The 24906-nt window shown below is 35.3% G+C and overlaps 2 protein-coding genes and 1 long non-coding RNA gene across 3 annotated transcripts in view; 2 read left to right on the forward strand and 1 right to left on the reverse strand.

Moving 5' to 3' along the window:
* Positions 1–314: 314 nt before the first annotated feature.
* LOC130231440 (uncharacterized) lies at positions 315–1984 on the reverse strand. Its single transcript, XR_008838042.1, has 3 exons — positions 1638–1984; positions 749–787; positions 315–635 (listed from the first exon to the last, which is right to left on the reverse strand). It is a non-coding gene; the product is annotated as an uncharacterized LOC130231440 (long non-coding RNA).
* A 2312-nt stretch (positions 1985–4296) lies between these two features.
* LOC130232462 (cytochrome b5) lies at positions 4297–13952 on the forward strand. The gene is made up of 5 exons (XM_056462383.1): positions 4297–4655; positions 8555–8683; positions 12999–13025; positions 13140–13171; positions 13261–13952. Exons 1-5 carry the CDS (start codon positions 4473–4475, stop codon positions 13349–13351), a joined length of 462 nt encoding a protein of 153 aa, XP_056318358.1. The 5' UTR covers positions 4297–4472; the 3' UTR covers positions 13352–13952.
* Positions 13953–17006: 3054 nt separating this feature from the next.
* dhx38 (DEAH (Asp-Glu-Ala-His) box polypeptide 38) overlaps positions 17007–24906 on the forward strand; it is a 55028-nt gene continuing 47128 nt past the window's right edge. The window contains exons 1-3 of the mRNA XM_056462384.1: positions 17007–17148; positions 20479–20836; positions 22304–22509. Coding sequence (XP_056318359.1) covers positions 20520–20836; positions 22304–22509 — 523 coding nt within the window. The 5' untranslated portion in view covers positions 17007–17148; positions 20479–20519. The remainder of the gene's footprint in view (positions 17149–20478; positions 20837–22303; positions 22510–24906) is intronic.

The following is a 24906-nucleotide window of genomic DNA, read 5'->3' on the forward strand; positions in this document are numbered from 1 at the left end:
ATTGGACTATTAAACAGTACGCAAATGTAAATACATTGCTTGGTCATTTTAGTTTAGGAGCAAAGATAAAGCAACACAGTACTAACAAAAACAGTAGCCTATTGCATCTAGAAGAAACCAGGGACAAGTCAACATCACTAAAATAAAAAATTGCTACAGAGACCATTAAAAAATCATTTGTGATCTTTATTTTGTTAACACACACGTGGAATTCAGAAGTAAAATTTGTGATTTTCTGGACTGAAGTGGCAAAAGGTGGAAAAAAAATAAAACCAACATGAACCCATACTCTGAGAACCTCTTAGAGGAATGAACAAACATAAGGGTTCACACTGGAGAGAAGCATTACACTGCCTTAAAACCGCAACTTAAGGAAAGATGTACTGCCAAAACATTTGTTGTGGAACAAGTTGCCAAGAAAAACAAAACCTGTAGTGAACAAAGGGGATCTATAAAAAGTTGTTATAGCGAGGTCAGCAGGTGTGGAGAGATTTCCACTAGTGCAGGTGTTGAGCTGGTTCAGTCTGTAGCTCATTGCAATACTCTCATGATGGCCTACAGATCTTTCTCCAAAGGAAAAGCAGCACAACCATTGTGAGAAACCAGATCCTCCCTCAAAAAGTGGAGTCCTCAAACTACAGGTAGATAAAAATAAAAACCAAGCACATATCGGCTATTCTACTTCATGAACACAATGAGAAACATTAACTACCATGCAAGTTAAGAAATTTCACAAATTACTACTCACGGTTTTGTCCCATGTGGTGTGGTGCAGCTGCCATTTTCCCTGCAAAGAAGAGGAATAAATTAGAGACTATGTAAATCAGGGGTGCCTGGTCCTGGAGGGCCAGTGTTCTGCATAGCTCAGCTCAAACTTCCTTTAACAGACCTAGAGCAGGGGTGGGCAAACTCAGTCCTGGAGGGCTGGTGTCCGGCACGGTTTAGCTCCAACACTAATCAAACACTTGAACATGCCAACCAGTGTCTTCAAGAACACTAGAAATCTATAAATCAGGCATGTTTGATTAGAGTTGGAGCTAAACCATGCAGGACACCGGCCTTCCAGGACGGAGTTTGCCCACCCCTGACCTAGAGGGAGCTTGATTAGCTGGCTCAGGTGGGTCTAATTAAGGTAGGAGCCAAACTCTACAGGACACTGGCCATCCAGGACCAGGTTTGGGCACCCCTGGTGTAAAGTAAAAAATAAATAAATAAAATAATAATAATAAAAAAAAAAAAAAAAAAAAAAAAAAAAAAAAAAGATAATTTTTTGGAACACCATATCTTGCTAGCTACCATTACCATTTAAAATAAGGTTGCATATAAAGCAGCAAGAAACAAAATAGTCACGAAGGGAGGGGGAAAAGATACAATAGCATACAACATCTTAAGTACGTTCACCCAAAACTAGATGCAGTCACTTAAACCGGTTTGAATCTGTGAACAGAAGTAATTTATAAAATTACAAAAGCATCAGCTAGCATGGTTTAACTTCATTTAAAATCATTCAACAAGAACTCAAAAAAAGGTTAAAAACTTGAGGGTGCATAAAGTGTTGGGGGTGAACCAGCCCTTTAAAAGCACTCAACCATCTTTAATTGGAGCAGATTTTCTTCTAAAAACATAACTTTACTCACCTGTGGTCACATTAGTCAATCCATCTTCAACCAGATCATAGAGGTCACTTATTTCTCAAAAGAACCCCAACATAATCTGCTCCTACTTCTCCAGGTGTATCCCAAGCAATTGCCAGGAGATACAAGTCAAAGTTCATCCAGTTTGGAGCTTCCTCCTGGTGGGACAATCCCAGAGCACCTCCATAAACAGGTATCCAAAAACAGATGGCCGAGCCATATTTACAGGTTTCTTTCAATGTGGAGGAACAGTGACTCTACTCCAAATATCTTCCAGTACAGTTTCTCATGTTGGTCAATTCTCAGATTGACTGGTAAATCAAAAGCACTAGCTTTCAACTCAGCCTCTTCTTCACTACATCATATCTACTGACTGCAATTTAACTGCATGTGGAAATGTGCAAACGGAGCATGCTTCATATGGGGTTTCTTAACGAGCATGTTGTAGCTGAAAGCAATGACAGTTCCCTGAACAGATATCAATGGAGTACACATGGCACTCATTGCTAGCTGATTAGATATGTAAATGAGGAAGACTTGCACTCCTACTAGCACTCTGTAGAAGTCATTAGCAAATATGTTTTATTCAGTTAAGACAGAGCTCAGGCCAGTGTCCTTGAGAGTTTAGCTCCAAGCTTTTACTAAACATACTAGAAACTATCTGGTGTGTTGAAGCAAATTGGAGCTAAACTTAGGAGGACACCGGCCCTCCAGGATAGATTTTGAACATCCCTGAGTTGAATAGTTAGATTAGTTAGTAAGTCTTAAATAGTTAGCTCAAAGATGAAGTTTTTGAGAATGATAAAGTGAGTGAATAATTTGTTAATAAAACTAGACATTATACAACAGCTGCTTTGCCTTTAGCATACAGAGTAAAAGCTGAAAAAAAAATAGCTGAGATACTTCTCAGATCATCATATTTCACTTCAATGTTCCTCTTCAGTGTATTAAGGAGATGTATCAGTCACATCAAGGTTTTATCATCTCTGGCTGTGTCCTAAAGTTACTTTATAGATAATGTTTTAGATTTAAAACACCTGCACTGTTCCTTTATACACTAAAAATGTTTGCTTGTTCAAACTACTTATTTAAAATGAGCTCCCTGCTGAAAAATCCAGCTTAAACCAGCCTAGGCTGGTTGACTGGTTTTAGCTGGTTGACCAGCCTGGTTTTAGAGGGGTTTTGGCCATTTCCAGGCTGGTTTCCAGCCATTTCCAGCCTGGTCTTAGCTGGTCAGGATGGAAAATGACCAGCTAAATCCAGCTAAAACCAGCTTGACCAGCCTAGCAAGGCTGGGAGGCCAGCCAAAACCAGCTATGTCCAGCTTAAACCAGGCGGGTCAAGATGGCTTTAGCTGGATTTAGCTGGTCATTTACCATCCTGACCAGCTAAGACCAGGCTGGAAATGGCTGGAAACCAGCCTGGAAATGGCCAAAACCCCTCTAAAACCAGGCTGGTCAACCAGCTTAAACCAGCCAACCAGCCTAGGCTGGTTTAAGCTGGATTTTCAGCTGGGTTTAATATGTTTTATTCAGTGAAGACTTGAATATTTAGCTCAGAGATGGTTAGCTACTTTTTTTCTACTGTATGCTTAATGCTAAAGGCAAAGCAGCTGTTGTATAATGGCTAGTTTTATTAACAAATTAAGGTATTTCTTCACTTTATCATTCTCAAAAGCTTCCTCTCTGAGCTATCCAACAAAGTCTTAACTGTATAAAACATATTTCCTAATGACTGCTACAGAGTGCTGTATTAAAACAATTAAGTTGCCCAAAAACAAACTAGAATTGTGTTGATTTTACTCATTTTAAATAAGTAGTTTTTACTGTATAAAGCAACAGTGCAGGTGTTTTAAATCTGAAACATTATCTGTAAAGTTACTTTTAGGACACAGCCAGAGTTGACAAAACACTGATGTGACTGATACATCTCTTTAAAACACTGAAGAGGAATATTGAAGTGAAATATATGATGAGGTTAAGGTATTACTCACTTTATCATTCACAAAATGAAGTTTATTTATAAACTAATTTCGAGAGGATTGCGTGCTTATGATTGCTTGCAGTTGGTCCTGTTCAATTTATGATTCATCAATCAGACCATTCCTAAGCCACTATAAATACCCTAAGTTCCAAGTCACAGCCATCTTTATTTTGAAGAATCCCCCTTCCACTCATATGCCTTAGTTGGGTGGCCCAGTTAGCACTGTTGCCTCACAGCAAGAACGTCAGTTGTCAGATGATAATATTATATTTCACTTCAGTGTTTAAAGGATTATCAGTCACATCAAGGTTTTATCATCTCTGGCTCCTAAAGTTACTTTATAGATCATATTTTTTTTTCCAATTTATCAACAAGTAATCCATTTAAATCGATTTGAAACAACGTGAATTGTGTGGAACCCACCATAAAGTTTATATTTTCAGTAATTTTTAAATCAATTATAACACACTGTGTGAATGGTAGTACAACAACCCACTCAATTAAAAATAACAAGGTATTTGGGACTTTTCAGTATTTAGGACTTTTGGGGTTGCGTAACGTGACGTGCGTGATATAACCTGCGTGTGGCGTTTGCCGGTCTCGTGATGCTCTGCTGTTGATTCTGATTGGCTACTACTGGCCGTGTGGCGAGTGATCTGAGCGCTGATTCGCTGATGCGGTTCAAGAGAATGGAAAGGGTAATTTCTCGTGACTGATGGTGAAATGGTCTGCCGGCTAAACAAGAACTGAGCTGGACAGGTCGGATGTCATAAAAACGTCTATAAGCAACAAACAAACCTACACACTGGTTTCCCGCATAACTGCAGCAGAGAAAGCGACGGTAACGGATTGAAAATGGGGGAAGAGACTGGGAGCTCCGTGAACAGAGAGAACCAGAACACGAAGGATGAAAACACACACGAGGATAGCGGTGTAAAATATTACACACGCAAGGAGGTTCAAGTCCATAACATTAGCAATGACACGTGGCTCATCATTCATGATAAAGTTTACGATATCACAAGTTTCATGGAGGAGGTAAGAGAGAGTTGGAGTTTCATCTTGGTTTCCAACATCACAGTAAAGCAATAAAGCCTGCATGATTTTACATTCCTGATATTTATAACGTTATATTTTACATACTGGCTTATATTAGGTTCTAATTTACAGCTAGATTGTTTGTAGATGCACACGCCAGGCTGCTGTCAAGCTCAGCAAAGTTTCCGTGGCCCGATCTGTGAGTTAGCATAATAACTGTAGATTTAGTGAAGCAAACAACACTGAATTATCAGCTAAATACCATTATTTGTTCTTATTTACTATCAAAACACATAGGAAGACACTGAATGATTGGGTATTAGCCATTTAGCTGCCCGGCTAGCCTGTACACGTTGAGCTGTCACATCTGAAATAAACGATTCCAGTTCTCACCGAGTGGTGTTACAAGTTTTACATTTATTTACCATCAATATTATGTTTGAGATCTTTATGTAGCCTAGACTTGGTTCATATTGCATTTTTGTACAAAATAATTATTATGATGTTGCGTGAAACCGAGCGCGTCAGGAGTCGAATCTTTATTATGAATCACAAGGACGATTCTGTTCCCAATGATTCTTTTAGTTCATTTGAGAAAGTAATATTTCCCATTTTATTAAATACATTTGCTCAAAACATCTATTATAAATTATTTTAAATAATACCTCACTTATAAAATAAATATGACTACAATATAATTGTACAATTTTGTCTTATGACCACAGTTGGTATTTACATTGATTTAGTTTAAGTAGTTGACAGTAATAGCTCTTATTTTTCTCAAGTTGTATGAGTATTACTTAATTAGTCATTGTCATTAATTAAAACATATAAAATAGTTATTTATTATCAGTAAAGTCCTTGTAAGGTTTTACTTATTATATATTATAATGAGATGTGCCGTCTGAAAGTTTTCTCAAAATTTTTAATTTTTCCTCACCCTCCTGTTTATGTTCAGTTAATTTATATTAAAGGCAATGAAAATTACCTATTCTTTGCACTAAGGGTAAAATTAATGAAACCACACACAACAACCTGAGGAAAATGTTATTTTTAGATGAAAATATCTGACAGCACTTTTGCATCTAAACTCTTTAATATATATTTATGTATTCATTTTTTTTTGGTATCAGCCATTCATTTACAAGAAAACATGGTTTTGGCAGCCTAATGTAAACTTTTTAGTTATTTTTTTTTTTAGATAGAACCTTAGATCCACCTTATTTTATTACTTCTGGAACAAAGCTCATGAGTAAGCGAGTTGCACTCAAGAACCGGTTTTTGAACCACCAATCTTGATGTTGCATGACAGGATTTCATTTGTTTTTTTTTCTCGATTGTCACCGAAACAAACCTCCCTTGAAATTTCAATACTTTCAGTTGAGTTCAGTTTGATTATAGAGCACACAGGCCAACTAAAGTACTGTACAGGTCAAATGAGATAAAATACACTAATAGCAGCAAAAAACAGTTAAAACACAACACGCGGGTAAAGTGGAGGTCAATCTAAAATAGAGTGGGAGTTTGTTCCAGAGTAGGGCCATCTGACCACTTCAAAGTAGGGCTGCACAATATATCGTTTCAGCATCGATATTGCAATGTGATCATTCGCAATAGTCACATCATGAGTAAACGCAATATTAAGTCTGAATTATTATTTATAATTTTGCGAGTGTTTTTTTCTCTTTTTTTGAGGCCTGTGGCTGTGTGATGCTTTTAAAAGCATTCAGGCAAATGAAAACATACTATTGTAACTTTGAAAAATGAATAATGATTAATTTTATTGAATTGTTTATAAAACAAAGACTATGCAGAATTTTTTTTACATTTGATTGTTCAATTACTGTATATCTGAATGCATATCAACTCTTCGGAAAACAATACAATGCTGTTTTAATTAGCATATTTTTCTTTATTGAATTTATCTATGCATGTAGATTGTTTATTTTATTTTATTTTATTTTATGCAGTCCCCTACAGCAGTGGTTTCCAACCTTTTTTTTGCCTGAGACCTCCTTTTCCGCTGGAATATATTGTAAGGCCTCCTCCATATTTAATGATACTATCACTCAGATGAGTTTGCAGTAGGTATGACAAAAAAGCGCAGATAATGCACTGTGGTCAGGGACTCTTTGCTCTTTGAGTCTGATGGTATGATAACCTTAAAAATATCATGGTTTCACGGTATTGTGATTACTGCTCCAAAATAAGTTTTCTATTAGAAACTACTTTTCGTCCCCATTGAACACAATATATTTTATTTTAAGAAACATTTTATATATTTTGGACCAGTAGCATTTGATGAAGACCGGAGATGCCCAAAATAGGGACTGCGGGTTAAAGTTGGCCCATGGTAACCTTTGATTTGATCCCATCTGAATAACCTAAAAATAACCTTTTGTTTATTTGATTTATTGCTGAGCTACAAAAAAGCCAACTGAAATTAAATGATTCAATGAAATGTTGTAAAAGAATCATACTTTTAAAATGTAAATACTGCCACTTGACAGATAGAGGACAATGCATGAGATATCTGCGAGCAAATCAAGGTAAAGGCAGGAACAGCTCGACTAGTATTTTTCACATCGAACTCCATTGTGTTAAAATTAAGATTGGTTTTACTGTAATACGTTCATTATTAAATGTTACAAATTATACTGACTTAGTTAATATGATTTAAAGCAACTTATTCTAGATATTTTTAAATATTACTGAATTAATTAGGAAATTACTAATGGCAAATTTAATATATACAGGTTTTAATATATTTTTGGCCCACAAACCTCAATCAATTTTGCTTTTTGGCCCTTTATAGGAAAAAGTTTGGGCACCCCTGATGTAGATGTTTATTTTCTGCTGGAGATACGGTTGCCCTAAAAAACTAAATAAAATAGTTGTAAAAAACATATTAAAAAATCTTGCAAATACCTTACGAACGGTATAACAGAACACTTTGGTGGTTCTAGATCCATGACTTTTTCAAACCGCGGTAAACCTTGTCCCCGGTTATCGTCCCATGTCTATTTGGTTGTTGTTGGTTTTTATTACATTTATATTTTAGTGAATTGTTTTTGCCATGAAAATAGCCTTTGTTGCTGACATTGCATTAAATTAAAATATATATGATATGATATGATATATGTGGAGAGATGAATTGATTTAGTGATTCAGGGACAATGTGATCACTTTAACAGGGTTAAAAATAATGACTTTTGCTTTCAAATGTTAGACTGCCTAGAGTACTCTTATCCTTTCAAGGCAATTAGATTAGGGGATGCAAGTTTTGCAACAGATGCATCTAGATTTATGGAACATGTACAGTTGAAGTCAGAATTATTACCTCCCCTGAGTTATTAGCCCCCACCAATTTCTGTTTAATGGAGAGAATATTTTTCCAACACATTTCTAAACATAATAGTTTTAATAACTCATTTCTAATAACTGATTTATTTGATGTTTGCTATGATGACAGTAAATAAAATTTGACTAGATATTCAATACAGACACTTCAATACAGTACTTTAAGTGACATTTAAAGGCTTAACTAGGATAGTTTGGCAAGTTAGGTTAATTGGGAAAGTCATTGTATAACGATGATTTGTTCTGTAGACTATCGAGAAAAAAAAATGCTTAAAGGGGCTAATAATTTTGACCTTAAAATGGTTTTAAATCAATTAAAAACTGCTTTTATTCTAGCCAAAATAAAACAAAAAGACTTTTTTTCCTGAAAAAAATTATAGGAAAAACTGAAAAATTCCTGAATCTGTTAAACATCATTTGGCAAATATTTGAAAAAGAAATTGACAGGAGGGCTAATAATTTGGACTTCAACATGTTTATGACTGAACTGAAGAGTGGCGATGTCTGGAAGATATAAACGTTCCTCGTCTCTTTCACAGCATCCAGGAGGTGAGGAGGTTTTGCTGGAGCAAGCAGGCGCAGATGCAACAGAAAGTTTTGAAGATGTGGGTCATTCAACAGACGCCCGGGAGATGCTCCAGCAGTATTACATTGGGGAGCTCCACATGGTACTGCTAGTTAACTTTATTATGAGTGTATTACTTTCAAGGCGCAACATGATGCTATTTTAGCTGGTCATCAATTTGTTTATTGGGTGTATTAGAAAAGGCTAACGTGCTTTAATGCGAGTTTAATGGACATGCTGGAAATTTAATAGCTGTTAGCATAATCGCAAGTTTCATCTTTCAAGGCTTTTAAAGCAGTTATAAATAGCTCGTAATGGCATCGGTTTTGCTGTATCAGTTTAAGCTCAAATCAGATTTTGGTAAAGTGTATTATCAAACCAATTGATTGGAACTAGTTTTGTAAGCACCACTTTAGCAAACTAAAATTCTCTAAAGCCTGGACTTTCTTAGTGCGTGTTTTAGGATGGGGATTGTGCTAATATTTTAGAGTTTCACATGGAAGTTGGCAGGAGTAATATCTGGTCTTTGATCATCTACTTTAATGTGTCTTAGATAAGTTTGGAGTTATGTTTTCCCTCAAAAGTAGGGGTGGGGAAAAGTGTTTGCATCCTTTAGCAATTAGCATCGATTTACAAATGTTCAAAAATTAACTTGTAAAATATTGGCTACAACAGTTTAACAAATGTATAATGTGATGTTGTCAGAACAAACAAGGTTTAAAGCCATAGATATTTACATTAGATGTCACCTACGCTATTGTTGTCTATTGGAAGAAATGCGTCAATAGAGCCGCCATTTTAGTACAGGGTAGCGCTCCTTTGAAATGAATGTGAGACCAAGGTGCAGCGGAGGACTGTGGCCATCCAGAGCCAGAGATATATACATATGCATATCTATGATCGGGAGTTTTCCTGCGGGTCAGTATGCAAATATTTTTTAAATTACGAAAATTAAAATTTTACATCACTTTTCTACATCGATAGATGACCGCACAGGCGTTGCTGATAAAGAGTGTGTTTTTGTGTGCATGGAAATGTATTATCCACTCTACCTGTTAAATTTGATCTAATCCGAGTCCTGAAACTCGCCCTCTCTCCTGCTTTCACTTTTCATTCTAACAGTGGGATCGATTCGTTTGTGAATGAATCTCCTGAACGACTCGTTCACTTAGCCGTCAATAATACAAGTTTCTGGCACCGCAGCATCTTGTCATATTTCATTTACATTGTTTGCTGCTTTTATTCAACAAAACTAACATAATCCTAGAATTTAGTGCGAGTTGGTGCTACTTTGCCTTATGGTCAATGCAGTAAGAGACTGTATTTTCGTCTTGTTGAGCACAAAAGTTCGTAAAATACAAAAACGTAAAAAACTAAATCTTACCTATAAAATATTCTGCCTTTGTGCTTTGTTTTCTTTGTTTGCTCGTCACTACACCCTTACACAGCGCTAAAGTCCAGCATCTTCACATTGGCTTAAGTCTTGACTAGTGCGGTTGAATGACATTGGAGCACTGTACAAATGTGGCGGTGCTATTGATGCATGTTTAGTGTCCGTACGTGATATCTAGTGTATATATATCTATGGTTAAAAGCAACTGTGAGCATGGTGAAGGATGGACAGTACAAGGGAAGGCCCAGCCAAAAAAGCAAATGAAGGTATACTGAGGAATATTTGAAAAAATAAAAGCCATTAACTTCTTCCACGGTATTTTTTTTTTAATTATTCCTATGTTGTTTATCAATGACTGCTTTTCCTCCAATATTCTTGGAGGAACCATATATAGTTACTTCATTGTCATCGATTACGTAAAATAAAAAAAAATTTAAGGTCAGGCGGCATGGTGGTTCACTGGTTAGCACTGTCTCCTAACAGCAAGAAGATGCTGGTTCGAGTCCCAGCTGGGCTACTTGGCATTTCTGTGTGAAGTTTGCATGTTCTTCCCATGTTAGTGTGGGTTTCCTCTTAGTGCTCCGGTTTCCCCCACAGTCCAAAGACATGCACTATAGGTGAATTTAATAAACTAAATTGGCCGTAGTGTATGAGTGTGTGTGTGAATGAGTGTGTAACTCAGTATTGGGTTGGGGCTGGAAGGACATCCGCTGCATAAAACATATGCCGGAATAGTTGGCGGTTCATTCCCCTTTAGCAACCCCAGATAAATAAGAGACAAAGCAGAAGGAAACAACCAGAAACACTCTAGTATTTCAGTGAGTGGCCTTTAAAGGGTTAATTGTAAAGTGTAGGGGCGAGGCTTTTAGACTAATGTCAAAATCACAAAAGAACCATATGAAGTTCATACAAAAGACAGTTGAGTGCCTAGTACATTGTGTGTATGTGACTATTGCGTAATGAGTCAATGGGACATGACTAGGAAAGAAGCTCCTATTCAAGAAGTGGCAAATTGTGCATGAATAAATTAAAAGCAGACCTATACACTATACACCTATACAAATCGAAGTATTGAAAATATTAAAGCACAAGAGACTGTTAAAATGGTAAGGTCTGCTTGTCCTGTGTGTAAATGAATGAAGGGCACAAATTTTTTTTTTACTAAACGCATACTGAAGCTAATGTTGTTTTTATCCTCTGCTACTTCACTATATGAGGACATGAACTTTCCAGCGTGTTATTTATTTATTTTTAATTTGCAAATGTAGTGGTGGTTTGTTCTAATAGCACTTTTTTGTGCAAATCAATTCCCTCATTTGATTATAATTTGACTTGCTGGAAAGACCAGGAAAACGGATGCATTTACCACTTTTCAAAGTTAATACAGTATATTTATGTGTATGTTTTTAAATTTAATATTTTAATTTCCTTTTTTTCAGTCTAGTAGAACAGGGGTTCCCAAACTTTTCAGCCCGTGACCCCAAAAATAACAATTATAGTCACTCACGACCCCCACTATACTCAGAGGTGGTTATAAACACACAAACATCAATAGAAACTATATAAACATGAGCGAATTGACCACACAAAAAAGTGCAACAGTCTAACAACCATAGAATTTAGGTCAGGGGTCTCAAACTTACTGACAATTCATAGGAGAGTCGTTTTAACAATTAAGCACAAGAAAACGTTACATAATTCATCTTAGGACAACAGACCTGATGTTTACATTTCAAGCATTACCTGTCACCAGTGAGGATGTGAATCAGCATGTTTATTGCTTCACACAACTGCTGAAGTATATCTGTGGCTGATTAAATTAGCGTTTTGACATTTAAACAGTCATAATAATGATAATAATAAATGTGATTATTCCATCCCAACAAATTGTTGTTTCACTAAAAGTTTAATAGATAACACAAGAACAGCAGAAACTATTTGGGTAACTTTACTGACTTTACTGGCAGTTGTTAGTATCTTTCTTTTTTTGTAAAACTACAACAAAGAGGGAGGAAGTATGTATGTATTGATGTTTACTTTAACATGTTCAGTTCAACCAGCAGTAAATGTACATCGTTTTCATAGAAATCTCAATACGCATATAAGGAAAATCTATTAAATGAGACCCTTTGAATCGAATATTAGCAAAATTAGCATATTTGTTACACCACCAGCAAAAAGTGTTTGTACAACAAAATACAGGTGGTATAAAACTAATAATAATTAAATGACCCTTGAATATTTACAAAAAATAGAGCTTTAGTAAAAATAGAGCGCTTCTGCACATTTATTTCAACGTTTAAATCAGCCACAGAAATATGCATGTGCGTTACTCTCGACTGCACGCTGAGAAAAAACTAAAGTAAAACTGAAATACAGCATAATACACTGCAGTACTTTAAACTGTAAAGATGAATCAGGTTTAGAACATTGTGAATTTTAGAAAATATTTGCTATCTGTAAAGTTATCTTAACAACATTTTATTTTGCGATATTATTCATTCATTCATTTTCCTTTGGCATAGTCCCTTATTTATCAGGGGTCACCACAGTGGAATGAGCCACCGACTTTTCTGGCATATGCAACGGATGCCCTTCCAGTCGCAATCCAGAACTGGGAAACACCCATACACTCTCACATTCACACATGCACTCATACAGTATGTCCAATGTTCTTTACCCTTTACTTATAGCACATGTCTTTGCACTGTAGGGGAAACCGGAGCACCCAGAGGAAACCTATGCCAACATGGGGAGAACATGCAAACTCTAGCCGGGATTCGAATCAGCGACCTTCCTGCTGTGAGGCGACAGTGCTAACCACTGAGCCACCGTGGCGGCATTGTATTATTATTATTATTATTATTAGTCATATTTTGATGACTGCAAATTGAAAATTGAAGTCTGTGAAGAATAACAGAGACTCTTTTTATTCATTGGCAATTATTGAATGTTTTATTAATTACACACAAGCCCTAATGTAATATCTTTTGCTGTAATAATGCGTTATTTTTCTTACTTTTAGGATGATCGAAAGAAAGAATCAAAAAAGGTAAAAAAGTTATGCTAAACTCTTTCTGGATGTTTTGTGCACAACATTGATTATCATGTAAAAGTTTTAGCAGTTTGTTGACGTTTATTTACTTTATCATTATTTTACCTTTAGGAAGTTTACATTACAACTTCCAAAGATTCCAGGTACAAAGTCTGATTTACTTCTACACAAAAAGGACAATATTCATGAAATATATATATACTTTATTAAATAGTTTGTCTTTTTTTCTCAGGTCATGGACCACCTGGTTTATTCCTGCCATAGCTGCTGTTCTAGTGGGCATCATGTACCGTTATTACACCTTGGAGCACAAATCATCCTGAAATTTGCCACTGCTAGATATTTCTGTTGTCTGGAGGCCTTGACTTGTTTGACTGAGTCTATAAGATCACGCTCTCGAAGCTCCTGCTCATCCTTTCTTCTTTCATTTCTGCTCAGTCCACTATTTGGAATGGATCCATAATAGCTTAGTGGCTCATTTAGACTGGCTTTTCTACCACGATTCCCACAGTTCTGTCTAATCTGCTGGATCAACCTTTTCACTTTTTTCTGTCATTTAATTCTGTCTTTGACATGTGCATGGAAATGATTTCAACCACTTTGTGTTGTTGAATCAGACCCCTCAGTGATGGTCCAACTTGTACTGACTGATCCAAATTTGCTGATTATTTTGACAAGTCACGCATCCACAGCCTTGGCATAGCTGCTAATCGATTTTTGATGATAGTGGGCTGATTACCTGAGGGTTTTGACCAAATGTTTTAAGTGGTACTTCAAGCGTATTGTACTTTTATAAGGACTCTATTTTAACAAGGATTAAAAAAAGATAGTTCACCCAAAAATAAAAAGGTGTTTTATTTGTGATTAGATTTGACTTTACTTTAAAACAACTGAGCAAATGCGTTGCCTTATAATTATTAAGTATAATTATTAAGTAAACAAACTATGTGCGTAATTATAAAAGTCCATGTCTACTAATTATATTTTAAGGCAACAGGTTTATTCACTTTTTTTTTTAAAGTGAATTAACTAATCGCTCTTTACAGTGTATGTGTTAACCCTGTGCACTGCAAATTTACTACCCTTTTGTTATGTTCAGGATGAAAACATTCACTGAAATAAACTGCTGTATAAATGCATCAGATAAATATATTTTTTAAATTATTTTGCATAAATCTGTTGAATCAGCCTGAGTCCTGATCAAAACCACTACATCTATCTATCTATCTATCTATCTATCTATCTATCTATCTATCTATCTATCTATCTATCTATCTATCTATCTATCTATCTATCTATCTATCTATCTATCTATCTATCTATCTATCTATCTATCTATCTATCTATCTATCTATCTATCTATCTATCTATCTATCTATCTATCTATCGACACACACACACACTTTAATTTGATGTTATACTCCAACTAAAATTCATAAAAGCTTTTTTTTTTTTTAATCTAATGGGTTAATGGTTAAACATTAAAAATTCCCAACAGGGAAAACCACCAACAATCAAATATGCGTGATTATATGGTGTCATGTAATCAAAACAATGTGTTTATAATGGAAGTCAATGGGGCAAAAACAGCCACCAACAGTAAATTAGGGAGAAAAAAAATGAAATAATCGAAAGCAATGCATCAAAGGCAATGCTGTTTCACATGTCCAAGACTTTGATAAAAGGTTAAAAAAAAAATCCAGTTCACAATTACTTTTATATTGAAAATATGTCATTTTGTGTGTTTTTTTCTTCACTAAATCAGTGCCATCATTTATGAATTTGGCGATTACAGAGTTAAAATCCTGTAATTTTCTAAGCAATTTAGTAGTTTTGATCAGGACTGAGGTTGGTTAACAGATTTTTGCAAAAAATGTGAAAAAATATTTTTCTGATGCATTATACAGCAGTTTAATTCAGTGGATGTCTTCATCCCTAATATAACAAAAGGGTAGTAAATTTGCTCAGAGTGTATTGTTCTCAAAATGTGTGACAAAATAAGATGTGCCACAAAAAATCATTCTGCTAGCTGAAACAGAAAAATTGTGGCCAAATAATGACTCAAAATCACCACAGACTGGATGAAAACATCCCTAACAGCACGTAAAGGTAAAAAAAAAACACTCAAAATAATGATATTTTGAAGAATTTTGGTAAACAGACCAGATATTTTTATTGTATATTCCACATTTTTTTGGTGAACTATCCCTTCAAGAAGAGCTAGTATATGTTGTCATGATTTTAAATATTGTCATATCTTTTTTGCGTCAGTGTTGTCATTCAACAACAGACCATATGATGTTGCTGAAACGTAGCGTTACAGTCATACAGTGCTTTAACATTAAACGTACATTTGTTTTCTTACAGAAAATATCTCTAGTGTGGTACCTCTATCTACACACTTGAAGTTGACTCCATTGCTCAGCCTTTTTGAAATTATTTTTACAAAAAACATTTGTTTCGATGTTGACGAGAACATTTTGTATGGGGAAGAGTTTGATACTTGAACTGTTGTACAAAGGATTGGGTACCTGTTCATTGCTTTTATTCATATGCCTCTCTATTGAATTGTTCTGAGCTCTTGCATGTATTTTCTAGCTTTTGCTTGGATCTATCTATCTGTCTGTCTGTCTATCTCTGTACCTTTCTATCTCTCTATCTAGCTGCAAGTGTTGCCTTTTAATGTTCAACTTTTAAAGTGTAAGGCAAACCAAAATGTTTATTAAATCTTATATTGTATTTCCTTCTCACAATATTTCACCATTTAAATCAGATAGCTTTTAATGAAATATTGAATTATTATTTTGCATTTGTTTTTAAGTAATCCTGATGTATCATTAATATTGAATGATGCAAACTATTACTAAATGAACGCTGTTGCTTTTTTCTCCTCATGTTCCTGCCATGTGTCATTTTGAGTTACATGTTTGCCTTTTTTTTTTTAACTCGTTCGACATTCCTGCCCCAAGATCTGTGCAAATTATTATTTTTTTCCTGCCAAGCCGTGTCAATGTGTTCAGCTTTGACCAACAGCTGATGTTCAGATGTCTCTGTTTATGTAGAAATTGATGACAATATAAAATCTTCATTGGATCTTATTCTAATGTCATATGTAGGTTATAACAAGTGTAAATGGAAAACAAATGTGGACAGCTCAGGGCCTTAAATGTGGCCAAGAAAGCTATGTATTTAACAGTAAAAACAATAATAATAATCAAAGGTTTGTTGGGAATATTTGTGGTACATTGCTGTGACTGACATATTGAATTAATGTGCTATAAAAATGTCAGCTGCGTTTCAATAAATTATTCCGAATGCAAATACATTTGTGTGCTTTGTTATTATTGTATTTTAATCTTTCGACTGAACTTAGTACTTTAAACTGGTTGTTCGTATTGCTGATACATTTATGGAATGTTTAAACTTGTTTTACAGTGCAACAGTGCTATCGTGGCATTGAAATATTAAAATAAATGGCAAAAAGTGTTTTAAAGTGAGTCTGAATCAGTGAATCGGTTCATTTGAGCGGGTTCCGATGATTTGAATATAAAGTAATTCACTCACATAAAAATGTTTCAAACATACAGATTATTGATTCATTAAATATATGATTCAAAGGGCTTAGCTGCAACGCTTTATTTTTTGTACTTATTTGTTTATTTTTTGCCAAGTTGAAAACGCGTTGCTCAAGTTGGTGAAACGGCTCACTTGTAACCTAACTTACGTTAAAGGAAGGCCAGACTCATAAAATATTACAATACGTAGTAAATAACTGCACTTTCACAAGATTCTGTTTCTTTTATGAAACAAAAACCAAGATTAAATCATCCAAATGAGTCGTTCAGTTTACTAATCAATTTACAAACTTGACTCAGTTAACTGAATCATTTGAAACCAGTTCAGAAGGTGATTCGCCAAAGATCGCTCGGTCAGGAAAAGGATTGACGTCACTAGGCTTTGAATGCTGGGATAGTAATGGCGGCCTACTGTACACATTGTTGACGTTTGCCGCTATGCTGTATATTTGTTATTTTACATCATCACACACTACTTCTTTCATACCACCGAGAAGCGTTTTGAAGAACATACATATCTGACGTCCGAGGATAGCGCTGAAAAGGTAAACTGCTTTTGAATAATTGAGTGACGGTTTTTTTTACATTAACAAACGTTAGAAGTACGTTGATGACAGATTTATTTATATTTAATCAACTGCATTACCCAGTGTTCTAAATTAAATATTGATTATATTGTTTACATAACGGCGCCGCTGGTTTGATAAACTTACATATTATCGGTTCATTTATAAAAAAAATTATCTCATTACACATTTACAGTGGTAAACAATACATTATAGTCACTACAGTTATCGAGTATTGTTTTTAAAGAGTTATACTGACAATAAGTGGGATCCTGAATTTATGGGACATATTCAAAATGTCCGACAGCCGAACCGTGTGTTGTTGTAATTTAGGCTAATATGTCTATAAATAATACAAATTACAACATTTTTACATTTACATTTAAGAATTTGGCTGAGGACTTAAAAATAAGAACAGTAGAATTAATAAATATAACAGTTTTAATTAGAAGCAGGTCAGTTTCAGATTTTATTAATTCCTTTCAATTCAGTTCATCTTTATTTCAATGTAGATTGTCCCTACTGAAAAATCCAGCTTAAACCAGCCTAGGCTGGTTGGCTGGTTTTAGCTGGTTGACCAGCCTGGTTTTAGAGGGGTTTTTGCCATTTCCAGGCTGGTTTCCAGCCATTTCCAGCCTGGTCTTAGCTGGTCAGGCTGGAAAATGACCAGCTAAAACCAGCTTGACCACCTAGCCAGGCTGGGAGCCCAGCCAAAACCAGCTATGTCCATCCTAAACCAGGCTGTTCAAGCTGGTTTTAGCTGGATTTAGCTGGTCATTTTCCAGCCTGACCAGCTAAGACCAGGCTGGAAATGGCTGGAAACCAGCCTGGAAATGGCCAAAACCCCTCTAAAACCAGGCTGGTCAACCAGCTAAAACCAGCCAACCAGCCTAGGCTGGTTTAAGCTGGATTTTTCAGCAGGGGTGTCAAAGCAGCTTTACATAGAAGATTATAGTGAATTAACACAGTGGCAGTTCAGTTTTCAGAGTTTAAGTTCAGCTCAGTTTAGCTCAGTTCAGTGTGGTTTAATATACTCTGCTGAGAGTTCAAACACAGAAGAGTAATCCATCAATGCGCAGCTTTACCAATTGAACTTCACCAATTGGCGAAAGTGAAGGATAAAAAACCTTGAGAGAAACCAAGCTCAGTTGGGCACGACCATTTCTCCTATGGTCAAACGTCTTGTGCAGAGCTGCAGTCTAGGCGCAGGAGGCTGGAGATGCTGGACATCAACGAAGACTCGTCTGTCCCTGGAGTCTCACAGGAATCAGACGCATGCTCTCCCTTAAAGGGCTAGTTCAGCCCAAAATGACAATTCTGTCATCATTTTACTCACCATTCATTCATCACAAAGCGGTTTGAGTTTTTATTATGTTGAACACAAGATTATATATTGTAAGGAATTGTGGGATAGGTATGGGGCGATGACCGTTTTCAAGGTATACCGCAGTTTGGAAAAGTCAGAGTTTTAAAACTGCCAAAATTTTCTACTATACTGTTCCTACGGTATATATAAGATTTTTTATTTATTTATTTATTTATTTAGGACAACAGAATCTCCAGCAGAAAAGATATCCAAAGTTGTTGTTTTAAATTGTAAAGAAATCTGTGTTTTTGAAACTAATGAAGACAGCAGAAGTCAATGATTCATTTGAATGATTTAGCCTGACATGTTTACTCCTCCAAAATACTTAAAATGTTTCTTAAATAACATGTATTGTGTTCAAAGGGGGAAAAAAAGTTTTTTTTTTACCCTGACATTTAAAAGAATATATTTTTAGAGCAGTGATCACAATATTGTGAACCCGTGATATTTTTATCTAAGGTTATCATACCTTCAGAATCTTATACCGGCCCATGTCTATTGTGGAAACTGGTAGCCAGCCATTGGCTTCCATAGCATTTGTTTTTCCTACTATGAATGTCAATGGTATCCAGTTTCCAACATTCTTCAAAATATCTTTTTTATTATTTATATTTAACAGAAGAACAGAAACACATAAATGGTTTGGAACCACTTGATGAGGATGAGTAAATGTTGAGTATTTATTTATTTATTTATATATATATATATATTTATATATATATATATATATATATATATATATATATATATATATATATATGTATATATGTATGTATATATATATGTATATATATATGTATGTATATATATATATATATATATATATATATATATATATATATATATATATATATATATATATATATATATATATATATATATTTTGAGTTAACCATCCTTGTCACATTTTCACTCTGTACTTGAAAACCATAGAACATAAATGCAATTATTATATATAGTTTGCCAAGAAAACTTCAGGTTTAGACAAAAAAGTAGGACTTGATGGTTAAGAGGATGTAAAAAAAAAAAACTTTGTTAGTGTTAGATCAATTAAAAAAAAACAGTAATTAAAAAACCTTATATATAGCTGTAGATAGAGATTTTTAGTAATAGGAGTGTTGCCATAAGAGTATAACTGAAGATTCCAGATATTAGAATCCAGATATAGTGTAATCAAAATTGTTTTAGAAAGATCATAATATTTGATTTTTACACAGAATGGTAGGTCTAATAATGAAGTCTGTTGATTGATACATCTTACAATTAATAGATTACTCATCTATAGTGTATTGTTTGGTTATTTTATAATGGCTGTAAATGAAAAAAATTGCTGTCTGTTTGAATAAAACATCATTTTAGTCGTATTCTGTAAACTGTTGATGGGATTTCTTGCAAGTTTAAAATTAAAATATTAAAATACTTTTTTCATTGCTTTTTTTTGTGCATAAAATAACAAAAAGACGTCATATTTTGAGACATTATATTTTTTTTAGACAAATTACTAAAATACCAAGGCCGAATATATTTGGTGGAATTTCCCTGATTTTGTTATCGCAACAAAAAAATTGTAAAACACAATAGATTTTATTTATTTATTTATAAATTAATATATTTGAGCAATATCACACAAGAGGCAATGCGATTGGGCTGTATATCGGCACTGGTAAGAGGCGTGCATTGGCATTGTACCTCACCAGAGGCTGTACGAGTGCTGTTGCAGAATATCACATCGAGAACCTGAATTTTTTTAGTTAATTAATTAATTTATTATTAAGATATGTTATCTCAAAATCATTTTTGTTTAACTATATGACACTGAATGACCCTTGTAATCGTGTTAATGCCATATTTCATAAGCAAGAGTTTTTACTCACAACATTATGGCTGTGTACATTTGGTCTAGGCCAAAACGAGTAACTTCTATCAACCCTTTTGCTTTGTAGACGCGGTCGGCTGAGACCCATCTGCTGTGCCCTGTGCAGAGATGGACGATGATTCCTCCCTGCACCGGCTAGAAGGCAGTGACCCCAGCATTCAGGTCGGGGGTCTGATAGTGAAGAAGAAAAGCGCTGCAGCAGAACAGCACGTGTTCAGAGCCCCCGCTCCGCGCACCTCGCTGCTGGGTCTCGATCTGCTGGCTGCGCAGAAACGCAAAGAGCGAGAGGGCAAGGAGAGGCTGGATGATCAACCCAAGAAATCTAAAGTGTCGTCCTACAAAGACTGGGAGGAGGGGAAAAGTGATTCGGGATCTGATGATGAAAATCAGGAGGATGGAGAGAGCAGGAATGGGAAAAAAGAAAGGTGGGTTCAGATTGTTCTTCAAGAAATCAGTTTTTTTTTGTGCTGGGCAAAGGTGAATTGTGATTAATTGCATCCAAAATAAATGTTTTACATAATATATGCGTGTGTACTGTGTATATTTATTACACTACTTTTTTTTTTTTGAAAGAGCATTGGGTCCTATTAATATTATTATTATTATAACATATTTTATATTACTATTTAAAAATATATACAGTTGAAGTCAGAATTATTAGCCCCCCTTTGAACTTTTTTTTTTCTTTTTAAAATATTTTCCAAATGATGTTTAACAGAGCAAGGAAATTTTCACAGTATGTCTGATAATATTTTTTCCTCAGGAGAAAGTCTTTATTTGTTTTATTTCAGCTAGAAAAAAAGCAGTTTTTAATTTTTTATGAACCATTTTAAGGTCAAAATTATTAGCCCCTTTAAGCTATATATTTTTTGACTGTCTACAGAACAAACCATCGTTATACAATAACTTGCCTAGTTAACCTAATTAACCCAGTTAAGCCTTTAAATGTCACTAAGCTGTAAAGAAGTGTCTTGAAAAATATCTAGTCAAATATTATTTACTGTCATCATGGCAAAAATAAAATAAATAATTTATTAGAAATGAGTTATTAAAACTATTATGTTTAGAAATGTGTTAAAAAAAAATCTTCTCTCCGTTAAACAGAAAGTGGGGGAAAAAATAAACAGGGGGGCTAATAATTCTGACTTCAACCATATAATTAAAAAAGTCTGTATATTTCCTTGGAAGTGACATAATGTTTCATTCCTCCTGAGGACTTGAAACCCACAATTAATTTGTATGTAAACGAAACATTGCAAAGGGAATGGTACAACTGCATAAATAATCAATTATATGAAACGGACCCGAAAATAAATGAAAGACACTTAGCAAATTATAGTTTTGAGACCAGGCATGATCAAACTGTCTATACTCGATCTCGAATTGGACTTTCTAGATTGACTCATTTGTATTTACTCAATAATGAAGACCCACCTAAATGTAATTACTGCCAGGCTGCTCTTACTATCAAACAGATTTTGTTGGAATATGGAAGTTTAAATACAATTAGACAAAATTTTTATAAGGAGAGTACATTTTTAAAAAGGTACCACCAGGAAGAATCTTAAATTATTTATCAAAAATTGAACTGAAAAATCATATTTAACTTTGAATATATTTTTGTGTGAATTTTATTTATTTATATTTAATATATTTATCTAAGTAACTTTTTATTGTAATACAAATATGTTTTTATCATGTAGTTTTTTAGGTATATCCATCTTGCCATGAAATAGCCATAAGTTGCTGATGTGGCAATAAATAAATAAAAATAAAAACAAAAATCTGTAATATATCAATTACATTCCCTCCTAAATATCAGCAGCACAAATAAAGCACATTAATAATTGCAGTGTGATCATGAGTTTACAGTTTGTTTTGTGTCTCTCCAGGAAGTACAGAGTCACTGGCTCAGAAACGCCTTCAAACCCCGGCGGAGTCAGTGAGGAGTTCAAGCGGAAACACCAGCAGAGAGAGAAAGATAGACGTGAACATGGGGTTTACGCTTCATCCAAAGAGGACAAGAGCAAAGACAAGAACAGATCCAGAGACCGAGAGCACGACCGCCACCGAGACAGAGAGAGGAGGAAAGACAGAGGTCAGTCCAGTGTCTGTGAGGTTTCAGCATTGTATCTCAGGTTCTGATGGGGGTTTTATGGTGTTTGTATGAAGTTTTTTTATAAACGAAAGCTAAGACTAAGGGCCAGGACTCATCAATCTGACGTCAAACAACTAGTGCCTATAAACATCAGGCGAATGATCTCCGACGTTAACCCGTGAGCCAATATGAGAAACACACCAAACCAACTAGCTGGACCAATGGCTAACAGTTGGCTCGGTCTGAAAACTCATTCATTTTCTTATCGGCTTAGTCCCTTTAATAATCCGGGGTCGCCACAGCGGAGAGAACCGCCAACTTATCCAGCACGTTTTTACGCAGCGGATGCCCTTCCAGCCGCAACCCATCTCTGGGAAACAACCACACACACTCATTCACACTCATACACTAAGGACAATTTAGCTTACCCAATTCACCTGTACCACATGTCTTTGGAACGTGGGGGAAACCGGAGCACCCGGAGGAAAGAACATGCAAACTCCATACAGAAACGCCAACTGACCCAGCTGAGGCTCGAACCAGCGACCTTCTTGCTGTGAGGCGACAGCACTACCTACTGTGCCACTGCGTCGCCGGTCTGAAAACTATGGACCAAAAAACTTTTTTTACTGAAATTAAAATTGAAAAAATCCACAGTAAATAAAAAAGTAAATTGAACTGAATCTAGCATCAGTCACTGAAAAACAAACTGAAATAAAATAGTAGTTAGCAAATATAATAATATGTTTTTTTAGATTTGATAAGCACTCATTCTGTGGCAGAAAATCAGACCTGCAGCTGTTGAGAGAAACACCTGTAGATGCACTTTTAGAGACAAACATGTTTTCTTCATTTGCCAAAAAATGTGAACGAGTAATACACTGTAAACTACTGGAAAGAGGGAATATTGACTCCTTATAAGATCTTTTCATCGAATTCTTCTTTACTCCTATTTACTCGTTTGATTGTAACTTTAGTTTAATTGTTTATTTTATTTTGATTAGCTTTTTTCAGATGATATGTTTTGTTTTTAATTCATTCATTAATTCATTTTATTTTCGGCTTAGTTCCTTTATTAATCTGGGGTTGCCACAGAGGAATGAACCGCCAACTTATCCAGCATATTTTTTACATTGCGGATGCCCTTCCAGCCGCAACCCATCACTGGGAAACATCCCTACACACATTCATACATTCACACACGCTCATACACTATGGTCAATTTTAGCATACCCTGTACCGCATGTCTTTTAGCAATTCCCCTGTACCGCACGTCTTTGGACTGTGGGGGAAACCGGAGCACCCGGAGGAAACCCACGCCAACATGGTGAAAACATGCAAACTCCACACAGAAATGCCAACTGACCCAGCCAAGGCTCGAACCAGCGACCTTCTTGCTGTGAGGCGAATGTGCTACCCACTCCGCCACTGCGTCGCCTTGTTTTTAATTAATACGTTTTATTTATTTCTTTTTGAGGGGATAGTGGGAAAACAAGAAAACTGAAGGCCCCGTTTACACTAATAGTAAAGTTTTAAAATGGATACGTTTTGCTAAGGTTATGCCTTCTGGCCGCACTATCATGGAGTTTTCGAGCCCGAAAACGGAGCATTTTGGAAATGCTGAAGAAGCTGTTTTCATTTTAAAACGCTGATGCTCTGTGTCAGTTTAAATGGGGGAAAACGGAGACATCTGAAAACAGAGGCATGGCTGCTTCTGATTGCATCTGATTTGGGCTTTTTCCTCAATATTAAGTACACAAAGTTCAGTCTTGCATCTCTTCCTTGTAAGTTCAGACTTCACAGGTTTGAGTAAATGTTCCAAGGGAACAGTGCACTTTATAACATCATTCTCATCCTCCTGGCTACGTTGTTTTAACAATAAAATAAAAAGAATAATACAAGGAACTGCCTATTTTCATTTTGATATTAACAACTTAACTGACTCCAAAAATGTTGAGGCATTTTGTAGCTACATGTTTGTATGAGCGTCATCTTCACTGTATGCATATTTATAACAAAAACGGAGCCTATAAAATAACTGCCTCCTTTCATTTTCATTAAAAAATATGAAACATACCCTGTCTCTTTTGCTGAATATCAGTTTTAATAATCAATAATGGCAATCAATAATACAATACGTGTATACATTATAGGAAATAAAGGCAAGCAGTCAGTCAAATGTGCAGAATCAGTGTATGTGGTTACGTAAATTAATATATTAAGTTTGCGCTCAGCCAAAACACATTACCTGAGAACATGTAATAGATTCAAACACTGAAGAGTCGTTAGATAGGGACCAGATGAATTAACTATCATGTTTAACATCTATAGTGAGATGAAATCCAGCGGTATATCCTTAATGAGCTGTCCGACGTGCGCTGCTCTCACCTGGGGAGG

This window comes from Danio aesculapii, chromosome 7 (assembly GCF_903798145.1).
Source record: "Danio aesculapii chromosome 7, fDanAes4.1, whole genome shotgun sequence".
Classification (NCBI taxonomy): Eukaryota; Metazoa; Chordata; class Actinopteri; order Cypriniformes; family Danionidae; genus Danio; species Danio aesculapii.